This window comes from Mus pahari, chromosome 1 (genome assembly GCF_900095145.1).
Source record: "Mus pahari chromosome 1, PAHARI_EIJ_v1.1, whole genome shotgun sequence".
Lineage (NCBI taxonomy): Eukaryota > Metazoa > Chordata > Mammalia > Rodentia > Muridae > Mus > Mus pahari.
In genome coordinates this window covers 71120633-71140312 of record NC_034590.1, presented here as the reverse complement: position 1 = coordinate 71140312, position 19680 = coordinate 71120633, and the positions used below count along the sequence as shown (strand labels likewise).

Sequence of the window (19680 nt, the reverse complement as noted above, 5' to 3'; positions counted from 1 at the left end):
AGATAGATAGATAGATTGATAGATAGATAGATAGATAGATAGATAGATAGATAGATAGATAGATAGATAGATAGATAGATAGATAGATGGATGGATGGATGGATGGATGGATGGATGGATAGATAGATAGATAGATAGATAGATAGATAGATAGATAGATAGATAGATAGATAGATAGATAGTTAGATAAAGCTGCTTTTGATATTGTCCTAGGTACTACCTTTACATTTGAAATGCATTATCTCTCAAATAAATACAGATAAATTTGAAATGCATTGTCTTTCAAATGATTAAAGATTTGCAGTAAGACTTTCAAGAAGTTAGCTTACTAAATTTTCAGCACATGGCTTATGGTTTTCAATACATGGCCAAGAGGCTCCATTAATGAGCATTTATTGGTACTGTGCACTCAACTACTTAAACTAGCCATGCTCGTGACAGAGAAGGAGAGAGAGAGAGAGACAGAGACAGAGACAGACAGAGAGAGAGAGACAGAGACACAGAGAGACAGAGAGACAGAGAGACAGAGAGAGAGAAGCAGTAAGCAGAGAACCTTACTCTGTGTAGGTTTGGGGACTGATTCCCCAAGCCTGGAACTAGGACCATGAAGCACATTCTTAGATTGGTTAATGAACATTGGGTAGGAGTAGGAAGGAAAAAACCTAGTAACACTTTCCTGCAGTAAGTGTTTTCTAAAGGAAAAGAATTACCACATGCCTTTGAAGGTAAGGCTGGCAAAGAGTATGTTATAAAACAACTCAGTATGAGCAAAAATCAGCTAAACACACCTATGGGAGATTCCTGAAGTCTGTTTCCTCAGGTAACATTGAGGTGCACAGCCTTGTTTGTTTTACACTAACTTAACTGAATATTTCTAAGCACTTAGGGAACAGAGCAAAGGGTTCCAGAGCATCTCAGTAGACCCTTTCTGTGATCTTACCTCCACATCACCGTCTGGAACTTCCTGTTCACCCTCCCCTCTGCTTTCCACCCATGGTTCAGATACTGTAGGATTTATAGTTAGAGTTTCAAAAAAATGATGATTTTTGCCTAGTCCATGTCTATCAGCCTGGCGAACCATTTTGTGTGCAAACGATGTATCTGGGTTGCTCAAGTGCTTAGTTAGCACACATGAGACCCTGGGTTTGGTTTCCAGCACTGCAGAAATGGGCATGGTGTAATCCCAGCACTGGAGAGGTAGAGGCAGGAAGACCCTGGCAAGCTTAACACCAGCCCGGGATACACAATACCCCATTGGAAAGAAAAGCTTTTCTTGCGCACTACGTATATGATGACTTCATATCCCTGTGGCAAGAGCACGGGAAGCTAAAAGATGGGGTTCAACTTGGCTTCTCTTACTTTGCAATGCAGTGATCTACCCTGTCATTACCTCAAGCATAGGGAATACCTAAAGACAGCTGAGACACAGTTCATCCCTAAGAATGCAGAATCGAGCAGTTGCCCTTCCTGGCATGTCACCTTGCCAACTTGGAAGCAGTCATCCGCTGTGAGAGAGAAGAGCTGCCTGGGGCTGTACAGGTCGGTGATGGAGGAGCCCGTGACCCTCTGGAAGACGCCTCGAGCCAAGCCCTTCACGTTGAGCATGTACACATCCTGCAGCCGCATCAGGGCCCTTGCTGCTCCCTCGAGGTCCTCAAAGGCGGGAAGGTCTTGTTCTACCTTCTCATAGCCATCCTTCAGAGCTGTAAAAATAGAAAGAGTGTGACCCCTGCCTCCAAACACAGGCGATGGGCATTTCATCTGTTATGATGCAGGCATTAGGATCTGAATTGGGTCCTCTTGGAAAAACAGCAAGTGCTCTTAACCACTGAGTCATCTCTCGGGCCCTCAGAGTAGATGCTTACTATGACGATCTGGATGAAGGACATTCAGAACAACGACATGGAGGAAGTAAAGAGAAATTAGGTGCATGGCTTGGTCGTATTGCTCTACGCCATGTCTCTATAATCTTTCCCTTTAGCGAGGGTAACTCCTTTTCTTCTTAACTGCCCCAAACTAATCAACGTCTTATAGTGCAAGGTAGAATGAATTAGAAAGTGATTTCTTTACAGGTCACATTACAGTATTCTAACTTTCAAATTTAAAAACTTGAAACAGAAACTACTGGAAGGCCATGATGCTCTGCACATACATAAGTACACAAATACACATATTTAACTGAGTGGATGTACACTTCTTCACTTGATTGTAGTGAAGACCCAGTGAGGTAATGGAGGTGAAGTTGTCCTGTTATCTAAAATCATATGCCTATTAGCAAAAGGACTAACTCTGTTGACTCAAAGGAGCTTAGGAGCTCAGGTAGTTTCTGTCTGCTCTGCTAATCTTCATTGTAACTCAACATAATCTCCCTCCTTAGCACCAAATCAGAAGCTAGAAGCTTCCCTGTATTTCACAACCGTCCTCATTACCTCGGATGTTCTCAGTGGCCTCCAGACTATGTACCACATTCCTCCAGTCAGACTGCAGGCGTTTGATGAGAGTGAAGGCAAGTAGAGGATTCACCACAGGGATCTTCAAGTCCTCATGCAAAGAAAGTACCTTGTCATAGAATCTGAACGAAACGAGAAAGAATTATCTCACCTAGACACAACTGATATAGCCCAGGGAGGTTGCTGTGGTGAGAACTGCTAAAATCAGGAGCTGCCTACAGCAGTGCCTGCCTGTAGCCCTCACCTCTTTTAGGAAGGGGGTGACGGTGTAAAAACTAAAGTGTTGCCAGGCGTGGTGGCGCATGCCTTTAATCCCAGCACTCGGGAGGCAGAGGCAGGTGGATTTCTGAGTTCGAGGCCAGCCTGGTCTACAAAGTGAGTTCCAGGACGGCCAGGACTACACAGAGAAACCCTGTCTCGAAAAACCAAAAAAACAAAAAACAAACAAACAAAAAAACCTGAAGTGTTGAACCTCTGGAAACTCATGAAAATAGTTCAACTAAAAGAGCCAGGCAGGAATAAAAAACTCAGAAGCTACAAATATCACATAAGCAGGTCCATTCATCTATTCACTGAATGAGTCCATGTAGACTGTTCAGTCACACTGTGTCTGGCACTGTACTACATGTTAGAGATACAAGGGTGAGGCATGCTCCAGATCAGGGGCTTGACAGATACAAGGTTCTAATCTTCTGTTATCACTCTAGACCCAATACTTAGTGTCTGGAAGGAACTCAGAAGCATTTTGGAAAAACTAACAATCAACGTGAGGTATGCTAAGAGAACATGGAACATACGAGACTATGGTGGTTAGAAGAGGCGGTAGCCGACCTGCTACTTGAAGGATCTTTTTAAATGTTTTGATGACTGCTACCTACTGGATCCTTACCATGTACTGGGCATTCTATTTTATTTTATTTTTATTTTATGCTTGTGTATCTATGTACCACATGTGTGTAGTGTTGGTAGAGGCTAGAAGAGGTCACTGGACCCTCCAGAATTGGAGTTGTGCATGGTTGTGAGCCATGTGGGCTCTGGGAACCAAACCTGGGTCCTCTAGAAAGCAGCAAGTGCTATTAATTACAGAGCCATCTCTCCAGGCCATTTAATGTAGGCTTACTTTTGTCCTATTTGCAATGGAGGAAACCAAAACGAGGCTGTGCTGTTAGAAAATAGCAAAGCCCGGACTGAAACCAAAGCCACTCCATTCAGAAGCCTGGGTTCTGGTTTGATGTTGCCATGGTTCCCATGGAAATGAACAAAGAAGGGAAGGGAAGGAGTGGGTTATGAACTAATGGGAATCAGTGTGTACAAAGATGCAAACATTTGACATATAACTACTTCTTCAGTGAATTAATATAGTCATCACTTTTGAGATGCCTGACTCTATGCTAGGTCCTGGGATACAAAGGAAAGATGAAGCCCATTGCACACTGAGTTTATGGACCAAGTTGGGCAGTGGTGGCACATGCCTTTAATCCCAGGACTCTGGAAGCAAGGCAGGTGGATCCCTGGGTTCAAGGCCAGCCTGGTCTGCAGAGTAAGTTTCAGGACAGCCAAGGCTATACAAAGAACCTCTGTCTTGAACCCCTCAAGCCCCTCCCCCACCAAAAAAATTCCCAAAAGAACTTGTTCTCATCACTTTGTACCTTCAAGGCAACTTATTAAAGAAACTATTCAGTTGGCTTTACAGTTTCAGAGGGTTAGAGGTCACGGTGGCAGAGCAATGGCATGGCAGAAGAACAGCTGAAAGCTCACATCTGGATCCACAAGCATGGAGCAGAAAGAACACACTGGGAATAGTAAGCGGCTTTTGAAACCTCATGGCCTTCCCCCAGTAACAACCACACCCCCTAATCCTTCCCAAATAGTTCCACCAACTAGGGACAAAGTCTTCCCAGCTATGAACCTGCGAGGGTTATTCCCATTCAGATCACCGTAGTCTCTAAGCCCAGTCCTCTTTTGTGTGCGTGTGCACGCTCCTGGGGATTTCACCTCAGACTCTGTACACGAGGCAAGCACTTTACCCCTGCGGTACATCATTAGGTCTCTTTTAATTTTGAGATAGGACAGCACCAATTTGCCCAGGATGACCATGAACTCACTTGGTAGCCCATGCAGGTCTTGAACTTGTGATTCGCCTGACTTAGCCTTCCAAGTTAAAGCCCTGTGATAATCAGACCCAGCTTCCATACGTGTCTCTACGAAATAATGAATGGAATAAATTCTTCTAAATGCTAGGGGCCAAACCTTGAATAAGACAATGAGATTGGTTCCAGGGACTCACAGTCCAGTGGGTGAGTGAGACACAGTTAGTTGTAGATGCAGCACTAGACTAACCTAGAAAGCAGCAAGGCGTGGTTAATTTGGCCAGGGCAAGTGAGAGTGGAATTGTTAGGACTTGTTTACATGAATGAGTTTGTGAGAGGGTGGGGAAGGAAGATTGAGAAATGGAAGCAACTGAGACAGAAAGACGGAGGAGGAGGTCACTTCAGCATGTCAACATGAGACATGCTAATGAAGAAGATTATAAGTCATCATAGTGACTCTAGGGAAGAGAATGGGATGGGTTCAAGGGAGCAGTCTAGGAATCAGTTCAGACACTGGAGGTAATCATAGCAGGAACAGAGAGGGAGGTGTCCAGCTCACTTCCATTCTTCCAGTGCTGTGACAGGAAAAGCAAAGTGGTGGCACCTGGAATGACCATCTTTCTAATGGGTTTCTTCCTGGGTGTTCTGCAAGCGCTCATGTAGGCAAAAGATGCCGCCTCCTCTCCTGCTATACTGTGCGTATAGACTGTGCTATATGTCTAACACAGTGATGGAATTTGTATTAATGAAATTTGTCAATCATGTTAAACATGACAGGTAACCAGTACCTCTTGTCCTCTGAGACAGTAGTTCTCAAAGCATGGGTTGTGGTCCCTTTGAGGGTCAAATGACCATTGGAATCATAGATATTTATCCTATGATTTATAACAGTAGCAAAATTACTGCTATGAAATAGCAACAAAAATAATTTGAGGGTCAGCACAACATGAGGAACATGAGGTCACAAGCATTAGGAAGGTTGAGAGGTGCTGCTCTAAGAACTTTATCCAAAAATTAATGTCAAAATCAATATAATATCAGCCGATGGAGCTAGGCCATATGAATGAGCACTAGAGCTCCTGAGTCTTTTGGGGAAGCGGGGGGGGGGGGCTTGCAGATAGAATGGTGTGCGACAGAGGAATGGAGGGAGAGGTGCAGAGTCACCTGAGAATTCTGAAGAGTGAGGCTCTCAAGTCCCAATGGTGACTCCGATCCCAAAGACATTATTTCTAATGCCCTCATTTTATATGCTTTGAGCTGTTCCTCTGGGATTTCGAATCCAAACAGCCTGCGGAGCGTGGAGAGCGGTTTACTGCCCGTTATTTCCTGCCTGGGCTCCATGTGGAACCACTTAGCGAGCTGCTAGACAGGAAAAAATGTCCAAGCGGAGCCCCAAGCCAAGTGCAGCTTAAAAAACGTGAAGTGTCCAGGAACAACTGAGTCTGAGCACAGTGAGCTTTACAAGGCAGTTGGATGGAGAGGAGCTGGGAGGAGCTGGGAGGAGCTGGGAGGAGCACAAGGTGAATTCTGAGCCAGCCACCAAGGAGCTCTACTCTGTGAGGTGAAAGGCTGGTCCACTCTGCACCTCTTTGGGTCCTTTTGTTTTCTACTCTAGTTTTTCCCCTCACCTTTCCCACAGACCCTTGCTAGGGCAAGGACACATGTTTAAAAGGCATCCGAACAAGCAGAGGCACAAAGGGAGAGCAGTGAGGCATGGGGCTGAGTATCAGTCCAAGTCAATCATCAAACCAAAAGCCCTGTCTACACCGCGTCTTCCTTGGACCCCGCTTTGTATCAGACCAGGGGTTTGCTCTTGACTGCAGCAATCAAGCAATGCAGTGTTCAAATATGACTATTTTTTTTTTCTCTCGCACAGGAAAGAAAGCAGGGGAAATCTATAGACTGCTACCCGAGGCTGGCTAGGAATGCAAACTTGGCTGTATGCCCAGCCTCTGAGCAAACAGAGACCGAGTTACAGGACGCTGAAGGCCAACCTCAGGCTTTCCTAAATGCCTTTTTGCTTTAACAAATGCTGCTGAGAGTGCAAAATCAGATCCTTTCCTTCAAGAATCTGCACATAAAATTTGCAACCCAACCCCAGCAGTTAGCTTCCTGGGGAGGTTATTCAACCGCAAGCCATGTGCTATGTCAATTCGACATGTCTCCTTTGAAAGTGAGAGATGGCTTTGTCGTCACTCTTCTGAGACGTTCTGAATGCTTCATTCTGAGCCCAGAAATCACCCCACTCTCTCACTCTTCGTGTTTCTTAAATGGCACCAACACCCCCCCTCCCAGTGCAGACTGTGTGCTCTACTAGTACGCAGTGATGGGGGCTCTCACCAGCATACTTTCTATCAGTTAGCGGCTAGGAGCAGTTTCAGCAGCCAAAGCCACTTCGTTTCCTGATTTAGAAACTCAAAGCATATAAAACGAGGGCATGAGAAATAACATCCCAACCTATATAAAATCAACAAAATGAAACTATAGAAAAGTGAGCCGAAACTGCCCAAATTTTCATTTTTTAAAAGCAAACACTCCACTTGGGCTTTCGAGCATGACCAGGGAACAGGATCACGGCCTCTAGAACATCAGATTGAGTTTGATGAGATTAAATGTTCATAGTCATCTGAGAAACGAAGCTGGGATTTTTTTAGATTCCCTTTTTAACCTTTTAGACTCCCAGCTAGTGCTTCCATTGGCAGGGTTAATGCAGGGTTAATTCTTGGTCACCGAGCCGCGGTGCTCCGCTCTGGTGTTGCTCGGTCCACAGCGGTCTTCCTGCCTCAGCCTCCCTATAGCACTGAGACTATTTCATCAGCCAGCCTTGAAATAGCCATAAGAGAGTCATAAGGCGGTAACATTTTTTTTTTCAGCAACTAATTACATGTTAAGCTCAATGATAAATAACTTTACCTGGGACACAATTGTTGCAAGAACCCTATGGGAATAACCATTAAAGCATCATTGTATAAATTAGGAAACTAAAGCTTAAAGATATAACACGGTCAGGGTTAAGAACTCAGAGATCTGTCGAGCTCCTGATTCTAGACTCCGAGCCACTCGGTACCCACAGTGTTCCACACACTTTTTCCCCCCTGTATTAGCTTTCTCCTTTTCCTCCTCTTCCACCTCTTCTTATTCCTCTTCCTCCTCTCTTTTCTCCTCCTCCCCCTCTTCCTCCTCCTTCTTCTTTTTTAGTATAGACGGGTCTCTTTTATTAGCTTTTCCTAAACTTGTCTCCTGCTTACAGCCTGTGTTTCTTAGTGTAAGAATGTAATCTGCAGTTTTTTTAACAAACCAATTTGATCCTGCAACTCAAACAAATGCATGTCCAAATATAAGCCATCAGTTGCCACCGATGGCTATTTTGAAGAGCAGACTGCGGGATTAAGCCAACCCTTACGAAACTGGCTGTCCTTCATGATCATTTCTTATAAACATTTGTGGGAGTGGAGCAGGGTGGGTTGGCATGGGGATGGATTTGAAGTTTAGCTGGAAATCAAATGGTGTGCTTCTGCTCTGTCTAGACAAGTTTGTAAGATCAATTGGATTTATGTGGAAACAACTGTGTCTTATAGTCTGTGGGCTTCTCAATGTCCAAAGCAAAGAAGGCACAAGACATATTGATATCATATGCAAGCATTCCTTTTTCATCTCGGACACTGATTAGTGCCCTAAGTCCCATGCTTTACAATAGTTTACCTTTCAGGATCTAACTCTACTTCGCTGACTGCATAAAAAATAATGTTGGCTGTGTGTTTGTGCACGCTAGCCCCAGTATGACCCAGTGTGAAATAGCTTTTCACAGTGTTTTCTTGGAGTCAGACATTTTCACATACATACGACCCTCTCAGCTACTACTTACATTCAGAGAACTTTTACCCATGGAAAAGAAATAAGAGCTGTAATGGTCACTGCACCATTCTACTGTGTCAGCAGTAACTAGACAAGAAGTTCAAGGTCATTTGCTGCTTGCCACAGCATTTGTGAGATCTAACTGGGCTCTAGAATCTCCATGCTACCTACACTTTTTCACAGTGTACCAACTTGGACATGTGAAGATGGATGGGAGGTGTGTGTCACACCCGTGTGTGTGTGTGTGTGTGTGTGTGTGAGAGAGAGAGAGAGAGAGAGAGAGAGAGACAGAGACAGAGACAGAGACAGAGACAGAGACAGAGAGACAGAGAAACAGAAAGAGACAGAGAGACAGACAGAGAGACAGACAAACACACATACACACGGAGACAGAGACCAGAACAAGGAGACAGAAAGAGACACAGAGACAGACAGACAGACATACAGAGACAGACAGACAGACATATAGATAGACAGGGCTTGACACAGAACTCCTCATCCCCCTTCAAAGTATTTCAGAGTCCCCACCCTATGACAGTTGGGTCTGGAAGTCACTTTGGGCCTCAGCTACTCCTCACCCTGAGCCGCTGAGCATCCAGGCTCCCTGGAGACGCCCTCACCTGGTCAGGTCGCGCAGCCGCGCCTCCTCGCCGCGCAGGTAGCGCCTCAGTGTCCCCAGCAGCCTGCGCTCGGGCGCCAGGGCGCGCGCCACGCTGGTCAGCGCGGAGAACGTGTCCTCCCGCCCGGTGGCCGCCGCGGGGTCTCCCCCGAGCGCCAGCAGCGCCAGCAGCGCCGCCAGCCGCGCCCCTGGGCCCATCGCGGGGTCGCGCGTCCCTCCGCGCTCCCGCCCGGCGCCGCCTCGGCCCGCCCGCCCGCCCGCTCCCGCCCGCAGCCTTGCGTCGCCCGCCCTTGGCCGCCTCCGTCCCCTCAACACCGAATACTTTAGTGCCTGGCCCGCTGCTAACTCCACACTGATTCCACGGTGCCTGTCACACTTGGGGAAACTGAGGTAGAGCGGGTGAGCAGTGATTTCTCTAGTTACGGCCATGCTGAACCACCATCCAAATTCCTCATGTGGGACAGGGGAGAACACAAAAACCTCTGGATTATGAGGGGAACTCCAAAGGGTGACAGAGACAGCATGGTGACAGAAGTGCAGGTGGCTGGGCAGAGGGGTAAAGTTTTCACAGAGGACAGGAACTCAGGTGATCTTAGATGGTTAGGATTTACAGAAGCTGAAATTCTAGGATCGAGTCACTACATAGTCACACAAAAGTATCATCATTATATTCTACTAGGCTGCTTGTTTTTTTCACCCTGCTATCCCTTTGCCCAGCAACGTTTATTCAATTACTCATTCATTTAAGTGTTCAGTACCATCTGTGCTATAGTAGGTGCAGATGCAGACCACTGTTCATAAAGGGAAATGGAAATGGATACCACCACGTCATGGGCAACCACAGGCTGTGTGCAATGGGTGAGGACCCTGCTCCCAAAGAGGGACTCCCTCTGGCATGCTTTGAAGGGGAGAGAGCTTCACAGAATCAATGTGTATAGTTCTAACAGTATCTTGACTTTAGGCCATCCTGGATTATCCTGGTGGGCTCAGCACAATTGCCAAGGTCCTTTTAAAAAGGCAAAGAAAGATACAGGGCAATAACAGCAAAGTCAGATAGACTTGATGATGCTGTGTTGCGACTTTGAAAGTGGATAAATGGTCTGTGAGTAACAGGCTGTAGGCAGCTTCTAGAAGATTGAGGAGGCTAGAGGACAGATCTTTCCTAGTCTGCAGGAAGAACAGATATCTGCCAATACCTTAATTTTAGTGCACTGGCACCTATTCTTTACAGTTTGACTGTGAAATGAACCTCATAGGTTCATCCTCTTGAATACTTGGTAAAAAAAAACAAGCTATGGAGCTTTGGGGAAGTAGGGCTTACATATTCCACTAGGTTCGCTAAGGCTTCACTTCTGGCCAGAGCCATCAGGCTTCTGTCTGCTGGATGTTAGCACCAGCCACATATGCTAGCCACCACATGGAGCAGGACTTGCCATCACACCTCCTTTTTTATGGTGGACTCCAGGAGCCGAAGAATCCTTTCTCCCTTACATTGTGTCTGTCAGATACCTGGCCACAATGGCGATAAAGTCTAATACATCGTTTCAGACTTCTGAATTCTGAGGCAAATCTGGGTTATTATAAGCCCCAGAGTTTGTGATAATTTGTCTAAGCAGTAGGAAACTTGGGCGGGTGAGAAGGCCAGCAGCTAAGAGTGCATACACATTGCTCTTACTGAAGGCCTGAGCTGTTTCCCCACCCATGTCCATGTCAGGAGGCTCACAATCACCTGCAACTTCAGCTCCAAGGCGTCCAACTAAGATGATTGTGTGGTGTGTTTACTTTCTTGATATAAAGTGTTGCATAAATTATTGTATGCTAAACCAACCTTAAATGCCTAATGTAAATCCTCTTAGGTCACAATGCACACTCAGTTAACATGTTGCTGGATTTTGTTTGTTGATATTTTGTTGTAACATTTTATATCTTTAAAAGAAGATAGCCTATAGTTTTCTTAAATTATTCTCATCTGGTCTTCATATCAATGTAAAACTAGTTTCAGAGATCACAGTAGGAAGTGTTCCCTCCTCTCTTGCAGTTTAGAAGAATCTGGAAAGGATTGAAATTTGTTCTTCTTTGAGTAGCTTGAAGAATTCACCATTAAAGTCAGTTAATTCTAAACTTTCTTTTGGGAGATGTTTTGGTTCTTGATTCGATCTCCATAGCAACTGTTTTAGAGCAGGCCATAAGGCAATGGAGTCTCTTAATGTTCTTTCCTCTGGGATTGCTTTATTGCTGAGGTTTGTCTCATTGGCTATAAAATTTCATGTTCACATTGCTTTCCTTCTGGTACCTTAACGTTCTCTGTCCTCTGTGGGAAATGCCCAGCTCCTCCAGTCACTCTCTAGCTAGTTAGCTAGTTTCAAAGTGCTTTCTTTGTCATATTTTCTTTGCTTTTATCTTTCAGCAGTTTAATGCTAGGCATTGCACTCTTTGAGTTTGTCCTGTTTAGAGGTCACTTAAATGTCTTGCTTCTGCAAGTTGTGCCTTTTATCAAATTTGGGAACTGATCCTACATTTTTTTTTTTCCTGAATTGTCTTAAATTTCTTGAATATAGAAATTTGGTACTTCCTATCAGGTTTCTGAGGCTCAGGTTATTTTGTAAATAGATTTTCCTCTCATTCACATTACATACTTTCTGTGAATCTGTGTTTAAATACACCAACTCCTCTGTCATCTCGATTCTGCAATCAGTCCTAGCGTTTCTATTTGGTTTGTCCTCTTGTCTTCTGTCTTTCTCAGCTTTCTCTTCTTTTCAAGCATGCTCACCCAGGCTTCCTAGAGCATCTTCTAACATTGTTTTCAACAACTTCAACATTTGTGCTTTGTCTTCATCAACATTTACTGGTTGCCTTTTCTGTTTTGTTTTTCTCTTTTATTTCCTTTTTATGCTAATTGAGATTTTCTTTACAATTTGTATGCTAAGAATTCTTTGTCTTCATCAACATTTACTGGTTGCCTTTTCTGTTTTGTTTTTCTCTTTTATTTCCTTTTTATGTTAATTGAGATTTTCTTTACAATTTGTATGCTAAGAATTCTTGGATTGAACACTAGACAGTTGGAATTTTATGTCCTACATGTCTGGATCTTCTTTACTTTCTCTCTGGCACGCCACTGTTCCAGGTGGTCTCAGGTCCCATGTGACTTCCCTCTGCAGCTGCAACACCAACACTACTTCAGCTGCAGTGACATTCAGATGCATCCAGGTTGTGCACATTATTGGGCAGTTTGGGATGTGGACAGTGGTGTAACCTGCATCTCAGTACTCAAGCCTATGCCCTGCTCTTAAGCATCAAATCCACAACATACTGATTAACATTGGGCCCAGGAATTACAGAATTTCACTCTTGAGGCCTTCCCCACTGTGGCCTGACACTTGCCAGTTCCTTGTGTCCCCTGACCCCTAGGGCTTCCACCCTGCCATTTATTTGCTAGAACTGGATACAAGTATTAGGAGCTCAGAGTCCTCAAATGCTCTTGCCTTATGCATTTTCTCCAGGTTTTTATAGCTGCACACTGTGGGCAAAACAGGGTAAAATATACGTTTAATCTTTCCTAAAAGAATATCCTACAGCATCAAAATTCTTTTGAATTCCTTTATTAGGGAAAATGTTTTTGAACATTCTTAGGTCTCAAGTTCTTTTGGTGTTAGCAATCTGCTGTGGTTTCTTGTTTGGACTTTATGTTGTAAACCTCTATTTTTGAAGGTCAAAAAATGAAAAACATTTTTAGCTTTTGGGAAATGTTATATATATATTTTTTTAGAAAAAAAAACAATAAAAGGATTGAGGAAAATATCAAGATTTTCAAATAAGTACGAAGGCAGAAAAATGGAACAGCATCTTCAAAAACAGCCATTCCTCTGAGCTCATTCTGTGCCCCTCCCCTGCTCCTTCCCTCCCTCCCTCCCTCCCTGTGTGCTGCCTTTTGGTCTTGTCATTTCTGGCTCCTGTCAGGCTCTTTCCTGACTCATGAGTAATTTCTGACTACCTCCTTTTCATCCTTGAGTCATCTCCTTGGGGACATTTTGTCTGCAGACTAAGTTAAAGTTCCCATATTTTCCATTAGAAACACACCCTATATTTTTTCCATTAGAATAATTTATCACTCTCATAGTGTATTGCTTTTTTGTGGGAAATAGCTGTCTGCTGCTACTAGGTCATAAGCTTTGGGCAGGCAGGACTGCCTAATGGACTGTGCCTAATGGGGCATGCACACAAAAGGAAAGTAGAAAAGCATTCAGGATGATCCATCCGCGCCTCTCTTCTTCTTCTTCTTTCTTCTTCTTCTTCTTTCTTCTTCTTCTTCTTCTTCTTCTTCTTCTTCTTCTTCTTCTTCTTCTTCTTCTTCTTCTTCTTCTTCTTCTTCTTCTTCTTCTTCTTCTTTTCTTTCCAATTTTTATTAGGTATTTACTTCATTTACATTTTAAATGCTATCCCCAAAGTCCCCTATACCCTCCCGCCCCGGTCACCCACTCCCCCTTCTTGGCCCTGGTGTTCCCCTGTACTGGGGCATATAAAGTTTGCAAGGCCAAGAGGCCTCTCTTCCCAATGATGGCTGACTAGGCCATCTTCTGCTACATATACAGCTAGAGACACGAGCTCTGGGGCTACTGGTTAGTTCATATTGTTGTTCTACCTATAGGGTTGCAGACCCCTTCAGTTCCTTGGGTACTTTCTCTAGCTCCTCCATTGGGGGCCCTGTGTTCCATCCAATAGCTGACTGTGTGCCTCTTTCTTCTTTAAAGAGTCACTATCCTATCCTTCCGTTAAACCTTTTATAATACTGTACTGGCTGGTTTTGTGTGTCAACTTGACACAAGCTGGAGTTATCACAGAGAAAGGAGCTTCAGTTGGGGAAATGCCTCCATGAGATCCAGCTGTGGGGCATTTTCTCAATTAGTGATCAAGGGGGAAGGGCCCCTTGTGGGTGGGACTATCTCTGGGCTGGCAGTCTTGGATTCTATAAGAAAGCAGGCTGAGCAAGCCAGGGGAAGCAAGCCAATAAAGAACATCCCTCCATGGCTTCTGCATCAGCTCCTGTTTCCTTACCTGCTTGAATTTTAGTCCTGCATCCTTTGGTGATAAACAACAGTGTGGAAGTGTAAGCTGAATAAACCCTTTCCTCCCCAACTTGCTTCTTGGTCAAGATGTTTTGTGCAGGAACAGAAACCCTGACTAAGACAAATACTTATCTCCATTTTTTTCTGACAATGAATCCATGGAGTATATATTAGTTAACTGTTTCATTTAGTGTAACAAAAATACATGACAAAGCAATTTAGGAAAGGAAGGTTTGGCTTACAGTTTCAGGGAATACACACAGTCCATCATGGCCAGTCTCCCATACTTCCATCATCCACTGCTTGGGCTCAGCTCCCTTTCTTCTTTTAATTTAGTCCAGAACTACAACCCATGGGATGGTACCATCCAGAGTTAAGATGGGTCTTCCTGATTCATTTATCCTAATCTAGATAATCCCTTACGTATCTATGAGTTTTGTTTCCATGGTGACTCTAACCATCACTGGGCTGGAGAGATGGCTCAGCCATTAAGAGCACTTGTAGCTCTTACAGAGGGCCTGGCTTTGATTTCTATTATCCACTTGGCAGCTCACAACCAATGTGTAAGCCCAGTTCCAGAGGGTCTGATGCCCTTTTCTAGCCTCTGTGGGTACCAGGCACCTTTGCAGTGCACACACATGTATGCAAAGCATTTATACACACATAAAGTAGAAAAAAATAAATCTAAGAAGTTAACAATGAAGCACTATGAAATATGTATTGTACTTTGCAGTTGAGATAAAAGGGCTCAGTGGCAGGAAAACAAAGCCTGAACATGGGCAGAGTCTTCAAGGCTTACTTCCATGTTCTTTCCATTGCATTATTTATATTTTATTACGTGTGTATGGGTGTTCTGTCTGCATGTCTGTCTGTCTACCACACAGGTACCTGGTGCCCTTGGAGGCCAGAAGAGGGCATAGATCCCCTGGAAGTTTACATTGAAATTTGCTATGTGGGTGTGGGAATTGATCTCAGATCCTCTGAAAGAATGGCTGGCGCCATATCTCTGGGACCAGAAATTTTATTATTTTAACGTGAATGGGTATTTTTGCCTGCAATGTATGTCTATGCACTACATGCATACTCAGTGCCCGGAGAGGCTTTAGATCCCCTGCAACTGGACTTACAGGTGACTGTGAGTTGCTGTGTGGGTGCTGGGAATTAACTGTAGGTCAGCTGGAAGAATGGCCAGTGCTCTTAACTGCTGAACCACCTCTCCAGCCCATTTCTTTAGGTTGCTCATGATCAGTTCTGGGTTAGTTTCTCTTTTATATCCAAGGAGCCTTTCTGGGAACTGACTCCTTTTTTCTTTATAATAAAAGAGAAAACGCTAATCTCTCTACCCTGGCTCCCAGAAGCCAATATGGAGGAAAGTCAGTTGAGAAAGTTCTTAGCATGATTCCCAGTTGAAGAACCGCTACAGGAGGAAGTGGATACTGTCAGAACTAACTCAGCCTTTTGGGCTTGCAGGTGGCTCAGATGCACCCGTCTCTTGAACCTGAACAGCCAGTTTATTAAAACAACACCTCAAGCCACATTTCCTTTCAAAGTAGATAGGGCCTTTCCAGAGACATTTTTACTCTGCCCCCTAGTGGGATGGACTATAAAACCCCTTTCCTTGGTAAGCATTTGCTATTGGCTTAGAAAAAAAAAAAAAATCCTTTCTTTTTGTACAGTTAGACTTCCAAGTCCAATAGTTCTACATCTGCAGCTTTAACAGAGTATTGGAAACATTTAAGAAAATGGTGAATATATTGAACACCTAAAGATGTCTTTCTTTGTTTTTTGTTTTGTTTTCTTTTGGACACAGGGTCTCACTTTACCATCCAGATTCATGGCAATCTTTCTACTTCATCTTCCTAAATGCTGGTCTGCAGGGCTAGTTCCAGGGGCTACACAGAGAAACTCTGTCTAAAAAAAAATAATAATAAAAATTAAAAAAGGAAAGAAAAAGAAAAAAAGAAAAGTCAACAACCCCTGAAGGACTTCAGAAAGCTTGCCTGTCTGCAAAAGGAATTCAGAATGAGTAGCCATGGAGGCAGGATTTACTAGATTAAAAAAAAAAAATGAAAGTTGGGCTGGAGAGATGGCTGAAGTTAAGGGTGCTTGCAGTGTGAGCATAAGGACTTGAATGGAACCACAGCACACATGTAAAAACTGCCGTGAATGCCTGCACCGCAACCCTGGGGTCGGGGGAGGCAGCGGGATCACTGAGGTTCACTGGGCTCTAGAGTAGTGAGAAGGTTGCTGCAAACCATGAGCTCTAGGCTCAGTGAGACATTATCTCAAGAGAACAGAGCGATAGAGGATATCCAATGACTTCCTTTGACCTTCCAGAAATGTTCATGGACGCACACGCACACGCACAGTTTAAAGGGATCTGTGTACTTAGTGGGTCACTGAACTGCCCAAAGGCTTCCCTAACTATGGAGAGAAATGTTCTGACTGGATTTGGGATCCTAAACTCAAACACATTCTAAAGATTTTGTCCACCAGAGGGAGGCATTCATATATGGGAAGAGTGGACAACTGGAAGTCTTCTCCACCTCACCTGCTCTCATCTCCTCCCCACTGGGAAACCAGTCTCCCTGAATCAGTTTCCCTTGCAGCCTCAGGCTATTATTTTAATATGAGTTCTCAACCCCTGGGACTTCTAAATGAGCCAACAAAGAAATAATCCACAGAATGCTAAAGCTAAATGAGTTAAGGCTGAAAGCAAACTCTAGGGTAATTATGCCCACATTTAAAAAACCTCAGTTTGAACAGCAAACTTCATGAACTATAGTGACAGAGACAATAAAAAGTGCATTGACACTCATGCCTATGAGGCGACCTGTTTATTACTGAGAACTTTTCATTTGGTTAAAACCACAGAAATCCACACACAAATACATAAAGTGCAAATTCTCACAGGCTAACAATATACCCTGTTATCTTTACAGGGAAAGATGAGATATTGACAGAAACTGTTAAAACAAGGGCACAATTCTGAGCTACTATTAAAAAAGTATTACATTCTTAATTCTGTTTTTTCATATTCAATAATGTACACCAAGAGCTTATAGTAGTCTATAATATAGTCTCATCATATACAGATGCAGACTCCCCCCCTCTTTTGTGCCTAAGTGACTCCAATAACACACATAATGAATCCTAATATTTGACAAAATGCATTAAGCACTATTAAATCAGATGTGACTCACTTTGAAGGTGGAGCTATTGGGTTCAAAATGGCATCTAGACCAGTGACATTAAACCCATATAAGATACATTCTTAGCCTTCCTGGTCAAAACCTTTTTGTGAGCAAAATTACATATATGTATGTATGCATGTATATATACACATACACACACACACACATATACTCTTCATGTTGAAAGATGCTTTGTACTCTTCAAAGAAACAGTGTGCTGCATAGGTTTATGTCAACTTGACACAAAAGCTAGTCCTTTTAGAGGCGGAAATCTCAGTTGGGAAAATGCCCCAATCAGATTGGCTTGTAGGGCATTTTCTTGATGATTGATGTAGGAGGGTCCATTTCATTGTGTGTAGTGCCAGCCCTGGGCTGGTGGTCCTGGGTGTTATCAGAAAGCAGACAAGCCATGAAGTAGCACCCCACCATGGCTGGCCTCTGCTTCAGTTTCAGCCTCCGGGTTCTTGACCTGAGTTCCTGCCCTGACTTCCCTCAGTGATGGACTATAATCTCTAAAATGAAATAAACCCCTTTCTTCCCAAGTTGCTTTTGGTCATGGTGTTTATCACAGCAATAGAATCCCTAAGACAATGAGTATTTAAGGGTGTACATGCTTAGTAAACACTGCTTACCGGATATTTCAGTAATGCTATTTTTAAAATTGAACTGGAAATTTTGTTTTATTATCTTTTAAGCTTTTCCCTTTACTATTACCACCAGTTCAATACTGTATAACAAGAGATGCTGAATAAGCAAAAGATATTAAAAACAATAAACCATGATCTTTGCTCTTAGGCAGCTGAGAGATGGGTTAAGGAGTATCTGTGAATTAAACAAAATAAATTGCCTTATACATCAGACAATATTATAAGGCTCAAGGGTAACATATATTGCAGGCCAATTAATCTGGCATTAAAACTTTGGAAGTATAGGTTAGGAAGGCAGAGAATATCCTAGAATGCGTATTTATTATAAGATCATTGTGTGTTCTTCCAGGAAAAAGCAGCAATTGCAGGTGGGGGTGGGGTGGGGCTGAGAATTTAGGAGTTACATAATAAACTTGTGTTCCTTTCTGATAGTTTCCTTTTATTTTTATTTTCTAATGGTTCTGGGGATGTTGTACCTAGAACCTTTGACATGTCAGGCAAGCACTCTCCACTGAGCAACATCCCCAACGCCCCATGCTTCTCTTCTCATGACTGAAGCTCATCTTTACAGTTTACTGTAGAGAATTTACTTGTGACTTAGAGGCTCTCCCATGGGCTCTCATGTCAGTGTGTGGCTTCTTTGGGTTTTGCTCTCAAGGCCCAATTCCCCATCCTGTTTACATTCTTCTACTTTAGGGTTCTGTTGATAGAAAATTTAGAAAGCAAACTCTGGTCACTTTGTTCTTGTCTTGGCCTCTTAATTAAATGTACAGATTCTTATTTTTTGAATAGTTAAAAATAATACTGATTTTGTTTCTGACTGGTACTAAACCAATGCTTTGTGAAGAGGCAGACAATGCGCCATCCTTATTTATTTATTTATTTATTTGGTCTAGATCTCTCCATGTAGCATAAACTGACCTTGAACTCATAGCAATTCTCCTGCCTTAGTCTCTCCAGGGCTGAGATTATACATATGAGTTATCACAACCAGCTCTCTTCAACTTCTTTCAGCTTATGGTAAAATTCTTTGAGGGACAATGTGAAAAATATTTCCTCAAATTTTTGTACTCTTCCTGCCCAGAGCACAGAGAACTCCCAATAAAATCCTTGATCAGCTCATTACTTTGGTTGGTATATCTGTTTCCTCATCAGTTTCTAGAACAAATTCAGAAAACAAATTCATTGTAAAAGCCCACAGTGTCGCCATCTAGTGGTGACCAGCAACCAGAAATGGGCTTTGAAAGACACTGAAGTTACTTCATATAGTGCATCTCAAATATTCTCACAACAACAATGAAAATGACAGTCTATAAACAAACAATTCACCACTAAGTTTAAAGCCATCTGAATGAACAGTTAAGACTCGTATCAGTGAGGTAACAGGGTAGTAGCATTTCACAGTACGGAAGGTAGAAGGATGCACAGGGAGGAGGGAGGTAGAGCAGGAAAGGTGGGAAATTAAATGTAACCAAGTGGAATTTGTATTTTTCAAGCTTTACAAATATCAGTGGAAAGTCTGAAAACAGCATCAGACGCAGCATTACTGAACTTCTCCAGTAGACTCCCACTTACATCTCTGTTGCATCAATTCCAGAAGCAATGGGGGGAGGGTCTATTTACTACATGCAGACATCACAAAGTATCCAATCTCTTGGACTCTCTCTTAAGTTACTATATCCAAATGCTGATATTTTATATTTGCAATAAATCTTAAATATCCTATAAAGCTTCCCATTCTCCCAGATGCTCATACAGCTTG

General features: G+C 43.3%; 1 protein-coding gene across 1 annotated transcript in view; it reads right to left on the bottom strand.

Moving 5' to 3' along the window:
• Nucleotides 1-9231, bottom strand: part of P4ha3 (prolyl 4-hydroxylase subunit alpha 3) — a 33662-nt gene extending 24431 nt beyond the window's left edge. Inside the window, exons 1-3 of the mRNA XM_021201683.2 lie at nt 9016-9231; nt 2430-2572; nt 1480-1703 (exon numbers count right to left, since the gene is read on the bottom strand). Coding sequence (XP_021057342.1) covers nt 1480-1703; nt 2430-2572; nt 9016-9212 — 564 coding nt within the window. The 5' untranslated portion in view covers nt 9213-9231. The remainder of the gene's footprint in view (nt 1-1479; nt 1704-2429; nt 2573-9015) is intronic.
• Nucleotides 9232-19680: the final 10449 nt, after the last annotated feature.